We start from the raw sequence: 16228 nt of genomic DNA, 5'->3' as shown, positions 1-16228 counted from the left end.
TGAAATTATCAAAATACCCCTACGATGCCATGTAGGCCTTCCACGTGGACCTCAAAATTTTCCACTCTTATTTTACTATTTTTGAATAATACTCATTTTTACAAACACGTGGCTGCAAATAGAACTCAATTCGAAATTATAACAAGTTATGCACGTTTTGTTGGAGTGGCCATGGTCTACTTGAAATTTAAGACCCACCTCTACCTCGTTCTTAAACCCTAAACCCAAACTAAAATAAAATAAAAATCCTTGAACCCCAAAAACCTCGATTTCCTCCTCACTTACGCGTTAAACCAGTAGGTCTCCTCCCAACGCAGTTGCAAGAGCCCGCCTTCACCACCGCGAGGCAGAACGTAAGCCCCCAAACTCCGAATTTTCCCGTTTCTGATTTGAATTTGGTATTTTGAGTGTTCCGAACCATGGAATTGGAATTCTATACATAATTTGTCAAAACTTAGTTTATCAGAGACTGATGATGCAAAGTTCTAGCTGAAAATTTATTGTGGAAAAAATGGTGGAGAAAATTTAATTCCTTTTTCGTTTTTGTAGAATTAAAATTTGTTTGCTATGTTCTGTTCATGCTTTGGCATTCTGTTTGACTATAAATTAAACGACCTCAGGCTTCATCTCGGACAAACCCTCATCCTCATCCGGTCGCTTTAACCGAAACACCAAGTCTGTACTCGAATTGAGGGATTTTCTGGTTTGAAATTTCCGGTTTTCTTTTTCGTCTCAACATGGGAAAACAATCCGGCAAGAACCTAGGTAAGTTTTTGTTTGGTTCCTTGCCCATGAACTGAATTAGCATGATTCTTTGTCTCCATTGCATCATTGAAATTGAATTTTTGTTCAATCTGTAGCTTCCCCTTCGTTTCCATTGCAATACTTACTGGCCAGACATTGTTGTGTTTCCTTAGCAGGATTTGGAAAACGCAAAATGCCCAACAGGTTCAACACGGGCAAGAAAAGTCGTCGTCTTGAAGAAGAAAATGTTGCACACAGTCCCGCGTCCACTTCCTCAGGTATTTTTACCTTTTTATAGTGTTTCTGAAGTCCGAATTCGTGTTAATTTTAACCTTTGGTCTTTGAAGAGAGTTGGCCTTTTTCCCCCTTTGTATCTGTTTTGAGAGTTTCCACCCAATTGTTACCTGCTGCTGAATCTGATGATGCTGATTATGATGGTGGGGGTGATCTACAGCGGAAAGCTGACCTCTAACCTCTCTGCCGCCGTGATTTGGGGAATTATCTCGGCCACACTTGATGCTGAGATGGTGGCCGGAAAGCCCCCCTACGCCGTCCAAATGCTTGATCAGCAGATCTTTGAAGCCACCGACTCCTCCTCTTCTACTGGTTGGACTAATACTGCTTCTCCTGCTGCTTATTAATCCCTCTTGAGCTTCCAAGTCGCTGTCTCTGCCGAAACTCCAGCGTTGTTGTCTTTGATAATGTTGCTGGAGGATCGCAGCAGACGAGTCTCATCGCTGTATTCCTCGCCTAACATCTTCTTCCCCAACACCACCACCACAACTTAAAACCCCAATCCCCCCTCTCTCTCCCCTCTTTCTCTCTCTACAATTCTGCAAAATCAACAGTCCTCTGGTTCCTCTCCATCTTCTACCTGTTCTGATTCACTGTGTAATTACACGCATTCCTTGTTTGCTTCAAAAGCTTGCAATCTCAGTTTTTACCGTTCTCATTTGTCATTCTTGTTTTTGGATACACGGTACTACGCTTTTTTACTGTTTTCAACCTTGCGAGTCACCAAAACACCTGTGGTTATGCCTCTGGAGATATTTTTCTATGGAATCTGGATACTCCTTGTGAGGATTTCGGAGATCTGTCAATCGTGATCGTTAGGGGATCTATATTTGGTTAATGAATTGGAGATATTGATTTAATTGGCACTGTTTTCATATTCACATTCAAGATCTTTCTAATACAGGGGAACTACCAAACGAAGAATCTAACGGTGTGGTTTCTGAAGAAGAAACGGTTTATAAGGAGCCATCCATGTATGATAAACTGTTAATGACGCTGGGATCATCTAGTAAATCTGTTTCTGCTGCATATAAGCTGAGGTAAGGGTTTTCTCAAAGTCTGGGTTTATTTTCAGTTTTTTTTAGCGTCTACTTATATGGCTAAACTCTAAAAGGTATTTTTTTTTCCCCAACATTAAGTGTGCATAAGGCAGTGATTTTTGGGTTGTTTAAGCTTGTTTTGGTTCTTACGTGACCTCCAATTATTAGTTTCGTTATGCTCTGTTCTGTGACGTTTAAGGGTTGCATATAAAATTTGGTTTATAAGGTTTTGAGGCGCCTCTAGGAGTCAAGTACTCCTTTCTAGGGTGCACTTTGGATTTCACATTTGTAATTTCTCCGTATGTTGTAGTCTTCTGTACTTAGCAAAAGAAAACAAAGGATTGCGATGTCCTTTCCAATTCATTATGGACTCAATTTTGTTTGTATTGCTGGATTTTGGTTTGATGAGTTATGTCAGCACATTGTGACTAAGAAAAATATAAAGCTCAAAAAAGTTGGATTTACACCTGCGGCTACATCTGTGTTTAGTTGATAGCAATCTAACTTGGTGCGTTCATTATTATGGCAGTTCAAAAAAGGAAATCTCTTCTCTCAATGTTATTAATTTGAAACTGGTTGATTCATTCAAGGAATTTACAACTAACATGTCGTCATCCACTTCTTTTTTGTATAGAAAAAGACAAGAAGAAGGTATAAGTGACTCTGAAAATTCCGAAGATGATGGAAGTGAATCTTCTAGTGACTCAGAGGATGCGGATAACGATGAAGAAGGTAGAACATTTATGTTTTATATTCAAATAGTAGAAAACAATTTTGTTGTTTCTGCCCTCCTAATTGTTTTGCAGAGAATACTTGTGCATTTCCTGTTGTAAGGATACTGGCCTCCTGGATTCCACAATCTTTTTCATTATTTGTATTTTAAATAAGTAACCAAAAGCCCATAGTTGAGGTTCATATAGTCATGTATCAATATTGTATGGAAGGCATACATTACTGTAGTGAGCATGAGTGCTTACTTTTGTTTTTATCTCCTATGTGATATAGGATTAAGATGTAGTCTTACTTCTTCATAAGCAGAGTCAGATTGATCTTTTGTGTTAGATTGTGCTGCACTCCATATTATTTAATTCATTCTCTATACTTGCATAGGAGTTGATGATGAAGACCCTGAAATGGCAGGAATTGAGGAGCATAGTGAAGATTCTGAAAATGAGGATGACCAGGAGACCTCTGCTTTTGATGACGAAGAGACTCATGATTCGGATGCAGAACAAGACCTGGGAACCAGTTCTCAATCTGCTGTTGAACCATCAATGTGCTTGAGGTGCATTTACATGAAATATCTTGTTCATTTGGATTTTGCATTTATATTATACGTTAACATTATTATTGTATTCCGTGTTAAGCTTGATGTAATCACCACTAGCTTTTATGTTTGTATGTCTTCCCATTTTGGCATCTTTTTTAAATCAGATTGTATGCTTATATACACTTTATATTCCCCTATTATATCTTGTATTGTGCAGTTCCTTTGATATACACTGGGGGCACAAATTAACAAAAGCTGAGGTTGAAAATCTGTCAAAAAAGAAGTGGACATACGAGTGGGAGGTGCCTGCTGTTGGGATGACAAAGGGCAACTGGGCAGGAACAGGAGAGTGTTTTACAAAAGTATGTTACCCATTTATGACTTGCACTATATTCATTTTATGTCTGTTTGTAAAAGCTCTTGAAATGATCTCTTTTGCATTGGTTTTGTCCATTGAAGCGCCTTCCAGAGTAAAGGCAACAGAATCCACCTTTGTTCTTCCTTATCTATCATTCCTTCTGTTTAATAGTGGGAGCGATGATAGTAGTTGCTCTCTTCACACTTTGGAAGAACCACCTCTTAGAGCAAATCATACTTACTCTTATTGACATACCACATTTGATCGAAATCTCCACAAGCTTAAACCTAAGAATACACTATTCCTCTTATTGACAAGTTCCTTTGGCCGACCCTTTTTCGTTTTGTTTTTAGGTTTTGCAGAATGTACTATATTTTATGATCCCCATCTTCTCACCACTCCTTTCTCTCAAAAAAAATCTCATCAACTTTCTGTTGGAAAGGAGCAGATTGTGGTGTGTTTTGTTCTTAAACGACAAAGTTTTAGGGGTTCCTCTTTGCTTGAATTCATCTAAAGTGTGGGGTGGTTATGAATTCATTCTCATGGTCCTCTCATACTTTCTGAAGTGTTATTTAGGCAGAGATGGATCCCTTGTGTTTCACCTTCAGGGTTTTACTTTTTCCTTGTCAATAAATTTTAATGTTTTTGGTAATTTTTTTAAATACATGATCCATGTTGTTCCTTCACATAAGTATAGTATGTATACATTACAGTCCCTTAATTTTTTTTCTTGTTCTGCTGTTTGCACAATTATATTCATAATATGTCCCTTAATTTTTTCTTTTTTGAGTATTATTTTTTCAGGATGACGACCCCAACTCTTGTTATGGTCTGAAGCAAAAGTTATATAAGCATTGGTTAGATGTTTATTGCAGATCTGGAGGAAATGATTTTCATTCATCTAGAGAAAGATTGTTCTTCTCCCTGTGTGAGTCCCCAATTTGACTTACACTGGCTACTTGTTATTGCGATGGCTTGATCTATATCATTAAGCTCTACATGTCCCCACTTAATTCCCACTATCTTAAATAGTTGCTATGATTTTAATTTTTTTATTGGAGCTGGTGGGGTTCAATCTCCCAACTTTGTTCCAAAAACACACCTCGATAATTGTGCAACTGTGGAATTTTAATGCTAAATATGTCCTTATAAACTTGACATGATTTTATCTGACATTTTCTTATGGAGCTTTTGAACAAGAAAATTAATCTGTACTTAGGTTAAATCGGAATACTGAAAGTGCAAGTTATGATTCATTCCTATTCTTCATTAGTGGAACTTCAGCATCCATGAGGCTTTATTAATTGACCGTATGAAATGTCATATGTACAGTAAGGGATATACGGGAAGAAGTGGGCATGATATACCAGCATTAATGATATCTTATTTCTAAATACTTGATTGTTTTTTGTATGGAAAATAATTCTATCCATAAACATTCATTTCAATTTTCTTGAGTGGTAAGCTTCTTACAACTTCTATTGTTTTGTCATTTTTGGTAACCTTACCTATGGTTTACCTTTTTATCATTTTTCCTTATCCCGATATCAAAACAAAGGGGAAAAATGTATAGTTTTTAGCGAAGTGACATCTTCGCTAGTTTGTAGTTTATCCAGATTGTCTTCTATTTTTATTTATAGTGTATCCAGATTTTGTCTTCTTTTTTTATTTATTTATTCTCTCTTTATCCTAATTTGTAATCATGAAGTTTCTTAAGTTTGCAATTGTAGTATGGGTTGACTCATTTTGGATATTTTGTGTTTATGTCGATGTGTACACGTTCCTCAGTCAACAGCTATCGGGATATATTGCACTGCAACAAAAAGCCCTTTTATCACAGAGGCTCTACAGAAGACTCAAATGTCATGGATGCATACATTATGCAGTGTGTATGTGCTTGTTCCTATTCCTTGAAAAATATCAATATCTTTATGTTCTATTTTAGAAATTGTCATCTTATAATAATTAATTATATGCAGCTGAATCATGTCTTCAAAACTAGAGATCTTGTAACCAAGAATGATGCAAAAGTGTCCAAGCTTCGAGAAACTGCTAATAATGAAATTCCTACTGATGATAGTTTCCTGGACCATGGATTTACTCGTCCTAAGGTATACAAGTGTGATGTTCTTGTTATAAATATACTGGACTTGGATTCCTCATAACAGTGTATATCGTTTTGATAACGTCATTCATATGATAGTGTATATCCTTTTTTTGTACAAGCCATGTAGTGTGTATCTTGTTTTATTTGGTGGAGAGGGAGTAGTGTATATCTTGTTTGTGGTCCTATATGGGCACTGTGTTTCAAATTTGGGCACACTTGGTTCGGGAACCATGAACTACTATCTATTTATTGTAATTGTTGCAATTTGATTTTGTAAACATTGTATGGCTATACTTGTAGATCGTATCATCATTATGCTGCTTATAAAGTTATCTCTTGAATTAAAACGCATATCTCTAGTGTGGAGAAAAGAACATATATCTTCAAATGAGATATTGTAATTTGCATTTATAGTGAAGAGGATTTGCTTTATTTCTTTACCAGGTTTTGATCCTATTGCCAATGGCAAGCATTGCACTCCGTGTTGTTAAGAGGATAATACAACTTACTCCTTCAGCTCACAAGGTATTTCTTTTCATTTTTCTTCTTTTCTTGTACAAGCTATGCACTGGTTGATCTCCACAAATGTTGTATGTAAAAGTAATATGTGAAGATTTCTCTTGACGGTACTATGTGAGGTAGGTCAGATTTAATCCTTTAGTATGTTTGGACGAGGGTTGTGCCCCCGTTTCATGGACTATTTTGACCTTGCTCCCTGCACATTGCTTCTCTTTCTACCCTTGTTTAATTTTTCTTATAGAAACTTTCAATTTTATTCATTTATTTATTTAACTTTTGGCATCTCTGATAGTTTTGATTTAGGAGTTATACCCACAAACATGCAATCACTAGAAAATTATGCGGATCAGTTACCCTATGGACATAGAACCTCAGAATTTAGTAATGGATGACTCCTGTTAGTATAGGTTTGAGTATTTTGGGTGCCTTTCACTGTGTTTTGAGGGTGGTTGTCCCCTTGAGTATACACGGAGCCAATGTATCATTCTACATGGATGTGTATTGTCCGACATATCTCATATGCAGTTCCTCTACCCACAGACACATTTAAACAGATCCTTGATTGTGTAGAAGAATGCAAAGGATACAATTATTAGTCTGTTATTATCTGATGACACATGACTTCCAAGGGCATACTTCTTTAATTCCTTAGATGTTGATGTGTTTAGGGTTGTTGAGATTGTTCTTAGTTGAAGCTACATTGTTACATTCTGTTGCTTGAAAGCTCAATTATCAAGCATTCATCTTGGTAAACTTTGTACACCGTATATTAGTTGCTGAAGAAGATTCCAAACTTTATGCTAAAGTTCTGCCAGAATCATTGTATGAATATGTCTACTTCAATATTTCTGAGTTTTACTTGCATTCTCATAATCACATTTATCTATCAATTAATGAGGGTTTAGTCGAACCGTCAAGTCCGTGGTTTGCTCCCACGTGGTCTGGGGTCCAATTCCTAGAGGTAGCTGCCTACTATTTGCTATAGGAAACTCCCAAAGATTGTGGGCAGAGAACCAGTTTCAAATTCAAGTCCATGAATGAGTTTGGGAAATTGCTGGGTGTACAACAACAAAAGCCTTATCCCACTAAGTGGGGCTTACCTTATTCTTAATTAAAGGAAATGACGTGAGTAGTAGGCAGATTTACCTTATTCTTAATACCATATGTTCTCTTTCTCAGGTTAATGTGGAGCACATGGATAGATTTTCTAGAGAGTTCGGAACTGATGACCATGAGGATGAGAAAGAAATAACACCACCTGGCCTGGAAATTCTAAAACCTCACAAGTCTTCAAAGCCTAGTGATTTTCAAGTACTTTTTGGAGGAAATAGCAAGGATGACTTCATGGTTGGCATCAAGTTCACAAAGTAAGTTACTTTAACTTATAACGATGATTACCTATTTGAGACTTTTATAGTAAAGACCATCTGGTGAATAGTTGCTCTTATTGTTGCTTTACTAAGGGTATTCTGTAATCTTCTATGCAACGTGTATGTGAGATTTAACTTACAAGTATCTTGTGGCCTTTTAAGTAGATAGTATATCTTTGGTAGAACATGTAAGTTTTGAGCCTTAACGTAGGTGGACAATGTGAGCATCAACAGTTGATGTTTGGTTCTGGTGGTGGGTTTTAGAAGAGTTAGTGTTTGGTGATTAGGTACGTTGTTCTTAAAATATATATAAGTGCAAAGCTTGTATGTAATTTATGTTTGTGGGTATATTGTACATAACGTATATATGCATGATGATATGTTTTATTATAGTACCTACAATTCCTCTCGTACCATCAAAGTTCAATTTAACACTAGGCAAAGTTAGTGCGACATTAGCAGCCAGCAAGGCACATGTCTCTTCCCGTCACTTGAATATTTTACTGAATCATTTTAGAAGCATTCTTCTGTGTGCGCTGAACTATTATGATATTGTTTAGCACCAATTTGTCTGTTAATGGTGTGGATGGCTTCATTGTATCTTGCAAAACTGTAATTGGAATTTTGAGGTTTTAGTGTTGGGTTTTCGGCTCAAAATTAGGATCTAGGTCGTACCCAGTGCACAAGGCTCCCGCTTTACGTAGGCTCAAAATTAGGATGATGCAATAAATTAGGTTTGTGTTACCTATTTGGTTTTGGTGTCCTATTTGGGTTTGGTTTTGAATTCTTAGTTAGTTTCCTTGGTGGAGAGATTTTGTTAATTATCAATTTGATTACGATTTGGATTTATTTCCTATTAGGATTCCTATTGTAACCTAAGTCCTATACACTATAAATAGGACCTTAGGGTTAGTGTATTTTGTGTGGCTCATTCGTGTGACAATTTGGTGAGAGTCAATTTGTGAGTTAGAGAGCAATTTGGGAGAATCTTCTCCGTTAGTTTTTGGGTTCTCTACTCGTTTGGTTTAGGGTTTGTAATTTGTGGGATTTGGGTTGTGAGAGTTTAAACACTCTTTTGTAATCTCCGTTTGTTTAGTGAAATTATTCGCCGTGCTTCGCCCGTGGAGTAGGCTTTATGCCGAACCACGTAAATCTCTTGTGTCAGTTTGAGATTGTTTGTTTTAGCTTTCACCTACGACGTTGATATTTGGTACTTTGTTATAATTCGCGTCCGTTTGCGCATAAAAGTACAACATTTAGATCTTTTGGCCGCAGTGCAACTTCAGCTACATATGATCCTTTAATGGCTACAAAGTCTTTTTAATCATTTTTTAATTGTGAATCATTAGTTAAAGTAATGAAGGATTATATTGGAATTTTGTGAAGTCATCCGCTTATGATGTTCTAACTTATTATGTTTTTTTAGGGTCCAAATTCTAACTTATTATGTTGAATGTAGAGTGATCAAAGAGTGCTAAAAGTTATATTCACTTTTGTTTGACAATTTCATGCTTTTTTTTTCTTGTTCAAAAAATATATTGGCGGACATTTAAACAGAGACAACATAGATTGAGATTTCAACTTGGTTTTTAATCTTTGCTTTGTAGGAGGAGCATAAAGCTGTACGGTGATTTCTATACCTCAGATATTATAGTTGCTTCTTCAGTTGGTTTGTTGAAAGTAAGTGATGTTATGAAACTACTACTGTACACCAGAATCTGAAAAAAAAAATTCCATTATTAATCTAATCCTAGAAGTCCATTTTTGTTATATCTTCCAATGTATTTCTTTGAGGCATTGCCTTTTTTTTTTCTTTGTTACTTTCAGTGTAGTTAATTGGTAAGTAAGAAGTGCCTATCAATGGTTAATGTAAAGGCTTACATGACCACCTTTGGTCAACTTACTGTTTGTAGATGGATGCTGATTTAGATAAGGAAATTGTTGCACTTAGTGATTTAAATAGATGCAGTACAGTGATAATAATTTTTAAGAAGCAAAAAAGAAGGGTTTGAATTCTGTATTTAAGGGACACAAGAACTAGCTATGACTTCTTTTAGTCTTAGCATGCTTGGAACAGACGTATTACTTGGACTTTTGTATTACAGTTGGTTATCTAATGTCCCATAATTATTTGGATATATGCAGGCATGTATGTCTTCTAAAAAATTACTTTCTTTTATATCAGAGTAGTTAAGATTTGTTAAAATGGCACATTTGGCCTTCTTGCCCCTAAATAACAACAAGAAAACTGAAGGTTCCTGGGAAAGAAACTAAAAAGAATGGATAATTATATAATTGTCTCTAGTTTGTGTAACCAACTTTCCTATTGAAGCCACCAACTCCTTTGCAAGAATCATCTTAAAATGAAATACTTTTAAATATAGGAGTGTGAACTTTATCTATGTGTTCTAAGGTTGGAGGTTGGTCATTTGTTTACATTTGTGATTGGCTTACACTTCCTTTATATCTATAATAATGAGTCTGGACCTTTATTTTTACAGAAAATTGATGAGGCTAAATTAAATAAAGAAAAAGATGTCGACTATCTTTCTTCCATAGAGGTAATATATCTGACCAACATGTCAGTGTTTTGAAGTACGCTTCTATGCTTTGATGGTTCCCTTCCATTGATGGAGATATATGTTCTGATGTGGCAGGTTCTAGTTATTGATCATGCAGATGTTATAACGATGCAGGTAATAGTGTGATCAATTATCTACTTGAAATACATGGTGCTTGCAAAATTTATATCTTCTCTTTTCTGATAAAATATCCAGAACTGGGACTTTTTGAAGTCTGTTGTTGAACAATTGAACCACATACCATCTAAGCAGCATGGAACTGATGTCATGCGGATAAGACCGTGGTATGTTTTGCTGTCTATCTTTTCAAGTATTAACATTGTTTTGTGCCAGTCATGGCAATTTATCCTCACTATTAATAACAAAGTGCTTCCTATACAACCTAAATTGTTATGAACATCTCAAGAAGTAGAACTCATTATGAAAATGTTGTTTTCTGATTGGAAATTTGATTGTGAAGCTACTGATCTATATCACATGTCATGAAAACCAACTCAACAATGTTTTTCATGGTCAGGTACCTGGATGGATATGCACCTTTCTATAGGCAAACAATACTTTTGAGTTGTTATTCAAATCCAGGTAAGATTTCTCCTTTTCTTTGATGGCAACTGTGAAATTTTTTTCTTTCTTTTATATTGATGTTCACTCGTGATAAAATTCAAAATTATAAGAAAATCAATAATATATGCATTCCAGTTCTTGATCAGCCTTTAACCCGATGCTTTTTACTGCAGATATAAACAATTTGTTCAACAAGCACTGCAGTAATTACCATGGGAAGGTATGTATAAAAATTAACAGTTAGAGCATGATTATTTGTCCAGTTTGTGCATATTTTTGGACTAGAAAGTATCTTTTATAGCTTTATATCTTCTCCTATGCTTTTGGGCTCTACCGTCCACTGATCGTACAATGGATTAAAAAAACTACATAAATTAATATAAAATGGCTGTTTGCCAACACATTGCAAAAGGAAAACTCTAATTTCTGTTTTCCTTCAAATATTCAGATTGGCAATGCTTATTTTATGGTTCACAAAATGCAAAAATTCTTAAATACTGAGTTTGTTATAACTATAGGTGAAGCTGGTACATGAACATAAAGGAGTTCTTCCTAAAGTGGTTCTTCAAGTCCGCCAGGTATAGGCATAAAACTTTATTTTGTGTTGATTTGTGGATGGTTTTGTGATATTTTTCACCCACTGAGATGCGTTAATGCTTCTATTAATTTATGTTGCATTAAAACATTAAAAAAAAAATGTAACTGTTACAGTGAAAATATATGGATCAAAGTGAATATATGGATCAAAGTGGATTGTACTTGGATTATAAAGCAATGTAAACGGAAAATAGCTGCATATGGTCCTGTGAGCATCCCACACATTTATTTAAAATGTCGTCCTTCAATTGCTCTTCATTGTATACCTTTTATCTCTCATGTGACTAATGTCCAATGGTTTTTTCTTTTCTGATTATTTTAGCTTCTATGTTTGTGTTTCATTACTTGAAATTCCTAGATTCTAGTTATTCTCTTGACTCATTTGACAATACCGTCAAAACTTAAAACAGTTCTCCTTCAAGTTGAGTTTATTTGCTTGTAAAACCATTTAATTTGTCTGGTTTGGAGGTCTTAACTGTCACATCCCGGGCTCGACTCTACCGTAGCATGATATTGTCCACTTTGGGTCCCGACCTCGCCCTCACAGTTTTGTTTCTTGGAACTCACACGAGAACTTCCCAGTGGGTCACCCATCCTGGAAATGCTCTCGCTTGAACTCGCTTAACTTCGGAGTTCCGATGGAACCCGAAGCCAATGAGTTCCCAAAAGGCCTCGTGTTAGGTAGAGATAGGAATATACATATAAGGCTTACAGGATCCTCTCCCCTAGGCGATGTGGGATGTTACAATCCACCCCCCCCTCTTAGGAGCCTATTGTCCTCGTCGGCACACTTCCGGCCAGGGATTGGCTCTAATCCCAGCTCGGGCCCCCACCACATCTCTGGCTCGACTCCGTCGTAGCACGATATTGTCCTCTTTGGGCCTCGACCACGCCCTCACGGTTTTGTTTCTGGAACTCACACGAGAACTTCCTAGTGGGTCACCGATCCTGGGAATACTCTCGCCCGAACTCGCTTAACTTCGGAGTTCCGATGGAACCCGAAGCCCGTGAGCTTCCAAAATGCCTCGTGCTAGGTAGAGATGAGAATATACATATAAGGCTTACATGGTCCTCTCCCCTGAGCAATGTGGGATGTTACATTAACTGTCTATCTTCTAGTTTTCTTATGTGTCATCCTTTATTTCCCTTTCTTTACATAATTAGAATGCGAAATGTATTGTCTAAATAATATATCAATTTCTGTCAAGCTCTTTGTTTCTTGTTGCTGATAATTAACTTTTGAGCGGTTAAGGTGGATTTGAAATGAAAACATGGAATTAGTGATGTTCTTTATGAAGGAAGTTGAGGTTCCATCCCAAAACCTTACGAAGGAAGTTGAGATTCCATCATAAAACCAATTGGCAATATAGGGAGTAGCCCAACCTCTTATAAACCCATGCAAGGTCCCTCATTCCATCAATGTGGGACTCATTTTCAACACGTCCCCTCATGTGGCGAATTTTCAAGCCTAACACGTGGACAACACAACGGGGTGATGTGGAGTGCATGTGGCCGTTGGGCTTCACACGTGGGACAACTTGCTCTAATACTATGAAGTTGAGGTTCCACCATAAAACCAATTGGCAATATAGGGAGTAGCCCAACCTCTTATAAGCCCATGCAAGGTCCCTCCTCCCATCAATGTGGGACTCATTCTCAACACTTAATTGATTTATGTTTTGACTTCATTCATTGAGAACCTGTCAGGAATATGGGTCACACAACATTGATGCTCTGAATTGTTCTTTTTCGTTTCCTGGTGTGATTTGAATATTTATTATGTTAGGAGAAGTGGCTACCTAGAAAAAAAAAAATATAATGTATGTATCACTGTACTCAGTTTCTTCTTAAAGTGTAAGGAATTAGGTTGATTCCTTCATTATGTTTCAGATGGAATAACTTCCTCAGCTAATTCACTTTGTTACTTTTCAACCTTCCAGATTTATCAGCGGTTTGATGCAGATTCAATAGAACATTTTGATGATGCTCGTTTTGAATATTTTACTACAAAGGTTTGTTCTGTTTTCCAGGAGCGTCCTTAATTGCAAGAGACTTTATAGTTTGTTGTTATTAAACAATTATAATTTGATTTCTAAATTGTTATAGTTCGACTTATTAAAGAAGGTCTCTATGACTTGTGGTTAGATACTTTGTTATTAATTTCATAGAACCATCTTGAAGAAGAATTCTCAGTGCCTGTTTGGTATCCTTCGTGGATCCAATTTTTTGTTTTAAAAAATGATGAATATAGCTGAATTACTTGATACCATTACTTTCAATAACAAAAACGTTCAAGAAGGATAGCAAACAACCCCTTCATTTCTTTGAAAGATAAGTTTTAATTTTCAAGTTATAGTTCCTGCAGTTTTTGTGTTGTCAAATCTATGGAATTAAATAATTTTGTGCCAAGCCTTTTAGGAACATCAGGGCAACTAGCTATAACAACTTGTACTTGAAGTTGGAAGAGAAATGAAAAGTTTCTGATATAAATTCAGTCTTTTTCGAAAGAAAAAATATTCCATATCTTAACCCAAATCCTACTCATGTCATTGAACTTGCTCCGTCTTAAGAAATTGAAATAAATACTCTGCGCTTGACTGTTTTAGTGTAGCTTGATTTTTTTTAGCTTCTTTTTACTCACATTTTTGAGATGTTTGGTGTTTTTTCTGTTTTCAGGTCTTCCCAAAGATAAAAGATTCTGTTGAGGTAATTATTTGACGCCTAATATTTTTAAAATTGTAGTTAATAAATTTTTGTTTAAATTGTCCTTGAATGATACTTGAAATTTTTCATGATATCTTTACTTGGAAACTTTTGTTCAGGGCGGGATTATGATATTTATCAGTTCTTACTTTGAATATGTTCGAGTTCGGAATTTTTTGAAGTCACAGAGTGCATCCTTCTGTTTACTTCATGAGTAAGATCCTGTCCTATTTATGTTGTGATGATTGTGTGGTTGTAAATGTACTGACGCAATAAATATTTTGTGGCTCGTTAGATATGCACAGCAAAGTGATATTTCTCGTGCACGGGTTAGGTTCTTTGAAGGAAAGCGGAAGATAATGCTTTACACTGAGAGATCACATTTTTACCACAGATATAAGGTTCTTTAGACTGCTTTGAGCATACTTTTCTTGTCCAAATGCTGTTGTATTTTGTGTCCTTCCATTTTGGATATTGTTGCTTAATTTGGAGAGTATTTTGCGGAAGTTTAAAATCAGTATTTTGAGCCTCGTTGCTGACATACGATTATTTTGTGGTGAATAGATTCGTGGCATTCAGAATTTAATCATATATTCTCTGCCTGAGAGAAAGGAATTCTACCCTGAGGTGAGCGCGACACGAATAGTCATTCTCTTTAAGAAGCTCAATTGGAGAGCTACCAATTTAAAAAATAATAATAACCAAGTGTCTTTGATACTTTATATATTTCATTTTGAGATACAGTCGTATTCTTCTCTTCGTAAACCAAAAGCGGTTTTTATTGAATTGCAGGTTGTTAATATGCTTGATGGGTCCAATGACATGGCATGCACGGTGCTCTTTTCTCAATTTGATCTCCTTCGGGTAATGTTTTGTTCTCTTAAAAGTGTGCTAGATCGTTCTTTGAGTATGAGGATGAGATAGGGTAGCTGTTAACTTTGCTAGAAGTTTTGAATGTTTAACAACTTAGTGATCCTTTATGGTAGAAACTGGCACGGTTCTCATCAATTGAATAAAGAAACCGCCTAGCATCAGAATTGTCCGAATCTGATCGATATGATGAACTTTGTTAATCTCCTGTTGTCGTTTTACACTGCCTGATGTAGCGAATATGAATTAGATTCTGTATTTTGTTTGTTTGTTTGATTATCGGACCAATGAATACCGAAAAACTTGATATGCAAGTGTATTTTTGTTTTTTGCTTATTGCATTTCAGCTCGAGAGAATTGTGGGATTGGCTTCGGCGAAGAGAATGTTGGCATCGAAAATGAAAATGTTTTCTTTCTCTTGAAGACTTTAGAAATGCAGAACATGAGACGAGACATCGGTGACTTCAATTTGGTAAGTAACTCTTGCTCGGAGAAAGATAACTATATGCTGGTTTTCAAGACCCTAGCTATAAACCACGGCCATTGCTCCGGAAGGTTTAACTTTGGGAGTTTTAACAAAACACTCCCAGTACTGTTCACTTTTAACGAAAAATCACATTTATACATTTCCTTGGGTACTATTCACTATATCTTTAAAAATGGCTTTTCATTAAAATGAAATTTTTTTTGAACTTTTCGTTAGTTTTCCTTTTAACTTTTAGTTCCACCCAATAGTGTTCAAAGAAATCATGCATCGTACTTTAATTTTTTTGAGATTTAAAACTTGCTTTCAATTTTAACTTTTATTTCATTAAAACTTGCTTTTGGGCCAAATTCTCACCTCCCCTCAAGGATAGTGGTGGCCCAAGCTCCAACGTGTGAACGCGCCTACAAAGTGCCCAGCTGTAGCTAAGCAACGCGCCAGAAGCATCTCATGCGACAAGTCATCAATTCCTGAGTCCCAGCGACTACCCACTAGCATAACTGCTCTTTTTGTGATCCAACGATTGGAAATGATGGGCTAATGGTTGATTCAACGGTCCATATTCAAATTTTTTGAAATTAAATTTATAATTAAATTAAATCGAACGGTTGAATTCGTATATTAAATTAATAGTAAAGAAAGGTCTAATGGCCCAAAATTAAATTCAACAGCACATTTAAAAGAAATTATTTAAATCAAAATTCATCCAAAAACTCTATAAATACA

General features: G+C 36.0%; 1 protein-coding gene across 7 annotated transcripts; it reads left to right on the top strand.

Moving 5' to 3' along the window:
- Positions 1-204: 204 nt before the first annotated feature.
- LOC126616392 (protein NUCLEOLAR FACTOR 1) lies at positions 205-16170 on the top strand. 7 transcript variants are annotated; one of them, XR_007621143.1, is made up of 27 exons: positions 206-353; positions 621-765; positions 918-1022; positions 1943-2078; positions 2713-2810; positions 3189-3363; positions 3566-3710; positions 4511-4634; positions 5495-5595; positions 5686-5817; positions 6258-6338; positions 7512-7699; positions 9310-9382; positions 10204-10263; positions 10360-10398; positions 10480-10568; positions 10802-10866; positions 11022-11068; positions 11367-11426; positions 13386-13457; positions 14122-14151; positions 14268-14362; positions 14444-14549; positions 14713-14775; positions 14941-15012; positions 15366-15490; positions 15876-16170. XR_007621143.1 is itself a non-coding variant. In XM_050284448.1 (26 exons), exons 2-26 carry the CDS (start codon positions 738-740, stop codon positions 15438-15440), a joined length of 2229 nt encoding a protein of 742 aa, XP_050140405.1. In that variant the 5' UTR covers positions 205-353; positions 621-737; the 3' UTR covers positions 15441-15712. The 7 variants fall into 7 exon arrangements, 4 of the variants coding, with proteins under 4 accessions (XP_050140405.1, XP_050140406.1, XP_050140404.1 ...); XR_007621142.1 differs by having other exon boundaries at positions 15871-16170; XM_050284448.1 differs by lacking the exon at positions 15876-16170 and having other exon boundaries at positions 205-353; positions 3219-3363; positions 15366-15712.
- Positions 16171-16228: the final 58 nt, after the last annotated feature.

The sequence above is a fragment of the Malus sylvestris genome, chromosome 3, assembly GCF_916048215.2.
Source record: "Malus sylvestris chromosome 3, drMalSylv7.2, whole genome shotgun sequence".
NCBI lineage: Eukaryota > Viridiplantae > Streptophyta > Magnoliopsida > Rosales > Rosaceae > Malus > Malus sylvestris.
Note: the sequence above shows the minus strand (reverse complement) of the source record. Positions and strands in the feature narration are given on the sequence as shown.